The sequence below is a fragment of the Aethalodelphis obliquidens genome, unplaced genomic scaffold (genome assembly GCF_003676395.1).
Source record: "Aethalodelphis obliquidens isolate GAN/ISIS:26980383/991018 unplaced genomic scaffold, ASM367639v1 scaffold41, whole genome shotgun sequence".
NCBI lineage: Eukaryota > Metazoa > Chordata > Mammalia > Artiodactyla > Delphinidae > Aethalodelphis > Aethalodelphis obliquidens.
Window position 1 is genome coordinate 16,510,792 of NW_020837985.1, and position 5,971 is coordinate 16,516,762.

At 64.1% G+C, this 5,971-nt stretch overlaps 1 protein-coding gene across 1 annotated transcript; it reads right to left on the reverse strand.

Annotated features, from left to right (window-relative positions):
* Positions 1-1,226: 1,226 nt before the first annotated feature.
* On the reverse strand, positions 1,227-3,692 carry LY6H (lymphocyte antigen 6 family member H). The gene is made up of 4 exons (XM_027132352.1): positions 3,541-3,692; positions 2,933-3,060; positions 2,095-2,214; positions 1,227-1,766 (listed from the first exon to the last, which is right to left on the reverse strand). Exons 2-4 carry the CDS (start codon positions 2,997-2,999, stop codon positions 1,531-1,533), a joined length of 423 nt encoding a protein of 140 aa, XP_026988153.1. The 5' UTR covers positions 3,000-3,060; positions 3,541-3,692; the 3' UTR covers positions 1,227-1,530.
* Between the last annotated feature and the right edge of the window lie 2,279 nt (positions 3,693-5,971).

The following is a 5,971-nucleotide window of genomic DNA, read 5'->3' on the forward strand; positions in this document are numbered from 1 at the left end:
AGCAGCAGACGCACACTGTGGATAGCACGCTTTACTGAGGTTTGGGTGGGGGGCGGGGGGGTACATCGCAGAGCAGCAGAGCAAACTTAAAATGGAGTGGGAGACCACCCTCCGACAAGTCCCTCGGCCATTTCCACCAGCAGGAAGTTGATACCAGTCTCCAGTGACCCCACTCTCCCCACTGGTTCACTCGCCCAGGACCTCCAGACCCCTCTCCATCACTCCGTAAGAGGAGCCCAGGGAGGAATACCAAGGCTGGCTCTGAGAGGAAGTATCGTTCATTCCAGGGAGTCCAGGACCCAGGAGTGACCTCGGGCTGGGTCAGCCACAGAGGGATGAAGAAGAACTGGCCGAGAAAGCCTGGAGTGGCTGCCGAGCGCCCGTGGTGAGCCTAGGCCACAAGATGAGCCTCGTGGCCAGTGCGTGTGGAGGCTGGGCTGGACTCAGGGGTGCAGGGGCTAACGGAGGGCTCCCTGCTGGAGCAGGAAGGGCCAGGAAAGCAGCAGCAGCCTCAGGTTGACCTCCACAGTCAGCCTCCTCCCACGGGAAGCACCCAGGCCATCTGTGCCATACCATCGCCTGGTCAGGGGACTGGCCCTCAAGACCCTACCCACGGCGGCGCCCAGCTCAGGGTGGAGGCGGGGGCGCGCCTGCTTCTGGGTCTGGGCCCTCGAGGTCCGCGCGTGAGCCTGAAGGGGCCCCGACAGCTCTCAGGGCAGCTGATCACCACCCAGCGGGGAGAGAGCTCTGGAGGCCTACACACGGGCGTGTCTGTATGTTCCCGTGCGCACGCACACGTGGACCTGTGCGGAGCTGCCTGCGCTGGGGCACACCGCTTCAGGGTCTGCTGTGATGCGAACGTGTCAGTGGGGGCATGTGGGGCACCTGTGGGCATGAGCACGTGACGACGTGAGAGCGTGGTGTGGGTGAGAAGTGTGCCCTCTGCGGGCGTAGGTGTGAGTCTGGGCACGGCCCCGTCCCCGGTGTGTGCACACACCGTTGCAAGGCCTCGCCCTCAGGCCCACCCTGTGACTTTGCTCATCTCAACTCTCACCGCCCCTCAGGCTGTTCCCAAACTTTACCAGGCCCACGGTCCCCTGGCAGCTCCATACCACAGCCCCCAGGGGACGAACGCTGCCCTCCCTGCCCCCGCCCCCTGCCCTTTCTCTGCCAGGACCCCCCCCCCCAAAAAAATCCCCACCCAGGCTCAGGCCCGGGTCTCTGGACTCAGAAGTGACTTTACTTCTCCGTAGAGGATGCCCTCACAGCCAGGCCATCGGGCGGGGCCTGGCTCAGCCTGGCTTCCCCTCCGAGGCCCGGGGTCCCAGCCTCCTGCTGGACGCCTGATTCCTGGAGATGTCCTGCTGGCTGGGACTTGGAGCTGGTGGAGAGACAGGGAGGGGCGGGGGCCACAGACTGTGGACAGGCCAAGGCTGCCCCCAGCTTCAGCCAGGCCAGGCTGGGGAGGGGGCAGCCACAGGCTCAGGTCTGGCGGGACGAGTTCAGAAGCTCTGCGGGAGGGAGGGGACCTCAGGGCCCAGCCCAGAGGAGGGTGGGCCCCAGGCCGAGCAGGAGTCCCCCCGCCAGGGCCCAGGAGCTGCGCCCCGCCAGCGCCACCCCGTTGCACAAATCCTTCTCACAGCAGTCCACATCTACTTTCAAGATCCCAGAGTTAATGAAGCCCATCAGATAGTCTGAGAAAAAGTGCCGCTTCACGAAGGCGCAGGACGAGGCACACATCTTGTTCACAGAATGATCCTTCCTGCCTGGGGAGGGGGGAGGGGAGCCTGGGGTTCGAGCCCCACAGGGCCCTTTCTGCCTGGTGCCCAGGACCCAAGCCAGGGACCCTCCAGGTCAGTTCAAGACCCCAGAACAACAGAACTGAGGCTTCGATCTGTCCCCAGCTACATGAAAAGGGCCACTGTCCCCAGCTACATGAAAAGGGCCACAGAAGGGCCAGAGAGGGTCAGGCACCTGCTGACTGTCACACAGCAGGGCAGTGCCCTGCCCCCAGACCCATGCTCTCGTCCGAGGCCAGAGGGACTCTGATGACAGCGCCGACCCCTCCCCACCCCAGGCTGGAGCCTGACTTACTGCTGCTGGGATCTGTGATCCGGACGCTGGCGCACACCGTGTCTGCCGGCGGGCACTGCTTCGGGGTGCAATGACTGGAGTTGGTGGTCAGCGTGCAGTCCTGGCACCACAGGCCATGAGCTGGGCAGGGCACAGAGAGGAGGATGACCAGAGGGACAGGGGTCCAAGCCAGCCAGCCCCTTGCGTCCTCCCCACCTGCCTCGCTGCATGTCCTAGGAGAACCATGCAGCTGTAGGAGGCCGGCACTCCTTGAGCAGGAGTGACCAGGCCAAACTAGCACCCGGAGGACAGGCTGGGACGACCTGTGTGCCTTTGGGCAGGGTGGGGTGAGGGTGCCACCACTGGGACTCCGGAAACCCCTATGCACCCCCCCCGGCCCCACACACACGCACGGTGCGTGCACACACAGCCACAAGTATCACACCTATGGTGCCCTCCTGCACACTCCTACCCCCTCACACACATCCCCCCAGAATCTAGTTGGTTCCGGTGGAGGAAGAACCAAACAGGACTTGATGGGAGGCCAGGTGGGGCTCTGAGAAGAGATGGAACACAAGCAAGCCGGCACTAAGCCGGGAGCAGCCGCTGGACCCGGGCCCAGGAGGAAAAGGACCCCTGCCCTCAGGAGCCAGGAGAGACCCGCGCCGCTGGAGCTGGGGCAGCGCCAGCAGGGGCCACACAGGCGAGCGCTGGGCTGGGGTCGCTGGGCTCCGGAGCGGGTGTGTGTCTGATGGGCATCGTCAGAGAATGGCCGCCCCACACCTGGTTCTCTCCGGAGCTGCCTCATACAGGCTCTCAGGCGACCTGGCCTACCCCCGCCAGCCGCCCCCAGACTCACCGGGGCCAGAGCACAGCAGAGCGGCCAGCAGCACCAGGCCGAGGCCCTTCATGGCCGCAGGCAACATGCTCCAGGCGGGCCTCAGGAAGGCGCGGGGGCTGCAGGCTGGGGTCGTCTGGGGCACAGGCCTGGCAGGGAGAAGCCTCGATCAGGAGACCAAGTCCCGTCCCAGCTCGAAGGACCCTCCCCTTTTCTGGCATCCTAACGCAACCTCCTCCCCGGAATCCAGGGCCAGGGGTCGTCCGGGAGCTCTCAAAGCCCCACCCCCAGCCCATCCCCCAGAGCATCCACCATCACTGCACCCCCCCCCCCCCCACCCCGGGGAAAATAGGTCTGCCCTCTCCGGCAGGGTGACAGCTCGAAAGGCCCGCACCCCACGCTCCGCACCTGTGGGTAGGAGGGTGGGTCGGGAGGCGCGTCTTATCCCTGGGGAGCGATAGGTGCGTCCGGAGAGGAAAAGGCAGGACAAGATGCGAGTGGACAGTACCTGCCAATGGGGGGAAGGGCGGGCGCCTCGCCCCCACCCCACCCCGGGCGGGGGCGGGGGGACCGGGAACCCGGCGCGGAGCCTCCTCCCCTCGTCTCCCCGTGCGAGCCTCAGCTCTCACCGCGGATCTAAGCGTGGAGCGCGGGCCTCAGGTCGGGGGCGCACTCACATCCCTGGGGTGTCGCGACTCCGGGGCTCCGGGAAGCGCGGGCGGCGCGGGGAGAGGTGCCCTTAGGTCTCCCTGTGGAAGGGAAGCCGGGTGCAGCCTTGTCTTTCGGGGAACGCAGCCGCAGACACGGACCCCGCGCGAGGGGCGGGGCGGAGCCGGGGCGGGGGCCGCGCGGGGGGGCGGGGGAGGCTGGAGACTCAAGGACTCAGGCGTCTGGGGCTCAGGGCCAGCGCCGGGTCGCCGTCCCGGGCCGTCCTGGGCCCCTCTGGCCAGCCGGCGCCCGGCTCGCCAGCGCGCGCCAGCCCTCTCCGGCTCGGGCTCCCTCCACCCGTTCCCGGGCGCTCCCTCCACCTCTACCTCCCCCCCCAGGCGTGGGCAGGATCCCTCCCCCCTCTGCTTGGCTGAGAGCCCCTTGGAATTTCTCGGAAGAAGAACGTTTACTGCGAAAGGAAAGGACACGGCACAAAGACGCAGAGAGGGAGGGAGGGAGTAACGGGTGGCAGGTGCTAGCACAGGGCCCTGTTCACAGCCCTTGGGCCCTCCGCTCCCCAGCCCCATCACGGTCTCGATTGTTCGAGGCTATTCTCCTCCCCGGAGCACCCGTGACGACCCCACCAGCAGCGGCAGCCCCAGGGACTGCTGCCTTCAGCCACGCCCACACTCAAGCGGGCGAGTCCCAAATCCTGGTCTGGGCATTCAAGGTCCTCCACTGCCTGCTCTGGCCAGTTTCTCAGCTTTGTCTCTCGTCTTCCGGTCCCACCAGGCGTTAGTCGTGCTGTGCTTTTGCATCTGCTGTCCCCTGTGCCTGGAATCGGTCTCTGCTGGGTGCTGAGTAAACGAAAGCTACCCTGCAAGTGCTGGGGTTGTTCCTTCAGTCCTGCCCTCATTTGTCCAACAAATATTTATGCAGACAGCCCGGGACCACCCACTGGTGTGTGGCTTCAGGTATGCTGCGTGCCCCCCCCCCCCCCCCCCCGTGAACCTCAGTTCCTGCGTCTGTAAAATGAGGGTGTTGCTAGTAACCACGTGGAAGTGTGTGAGGGTTACACGAGACCCACAGGGAGAGAGCTCACCGTGCACCTGGCCCAAGGCGCGTGCCAGCGAGAGGGAAGGCAAGCAGGGGACAGCTGGGCAGCTTGACAGGGGCTACAGAATGGGGTGAGCGGTGAAGCGAGGGCCCTGGGGGTGTGGACAAGGCCTCTCTGATGGAGCCAGTGAGCGTGGAGGAGGAGAGCTGGCAAGCTTCAAGGTAAGAGCGAGCAGGAGTGTTGGGGGAGCAGGGAGGGGAGGGGGGCGGTGGGGATGGCTCAGGCCACAGCAGAGAAAAGGGCTGGATATTGTCCGAAAAGCTCTGGAGCCAGGCAAGGCCTGAGGCTGGGCAGAGTCCACAGCCAGTCATCCTTGTCAGAACTGACACATGCATTTCAGAGTTAACACACAGCCTCCCCATGGGACTGGGGGCAGGGCAGATATCCTGGATGCCCTGCCACGAGGCCAGCCTGTATCCCTTTTGGTCAGCTGGATTCTGACTCCTTGTGCAGGTATAGGGTGGATGTGGGTGGCACTTGGGCAGCGGGGAGGGGGTCCCTGCTGATCACAGCCAACTTACTCCTGGACTAGGAGTCTCTAGTTCTGTCCAAAGTTCTGTCCAGATACTTGGAAGATCCCTGCCAGACCTAAGGCAGGGCAGCCCACCCCAACATCTGGGACAGGTGGTGTGTGGGGCAGGCTCTCAGAGCCCCCAGCGACCCCCTGGTATTCTTGTCCTCGTGCATCCCTTTTTTATTTTATTTTATTTTTTTGCCACTCCGCACAGCTTGTGGGATCTTGGTTCTGCAACCAGGGATCAAACCTGGGCCTTCGGCAGTGAGAACGCAGAGTTTTAACCACCGGACTGCCAGGGAATCATCCCCTCTCCTTGAGCATGGCTGGACTCACTTGTAGTGAAAACAGTGTGGCACAGGTGACAGGATGTCACTTCTGAGGTTGGATTGTTAAGACCGTGGCTCTGATGCGGGCTCTGCCTCTCGCTCTCTCAGATTGCTCACCCTGGGGGAAGCCGGCTGCCGTGTTCGAAGGCAACCCTGTAAAGAGGGGCCGAGGCCTGCGAACAACCACCCAAGGGAGCTTGGAAGTGGACCCCCCACACACACCCAGCTGAGCCCTCAGATGAGATCACAGCCCCAGCCGACAGCTTGACAGCAACCTCGTGAGAGAATGTGAGCCCGAGGTCCCAGCACCTGGGTTCCTGACCCACAGACACTTCGAGAGCATGAACGGTGTTGTTTTAAGCCCCTAAGTTTGGGGGTAATTTGTTATGCAACAAAAGACAGCAGGTGAGTAGGGACTGGATTGGGCATGACAGGGGCAGAAGCCAGGTGTC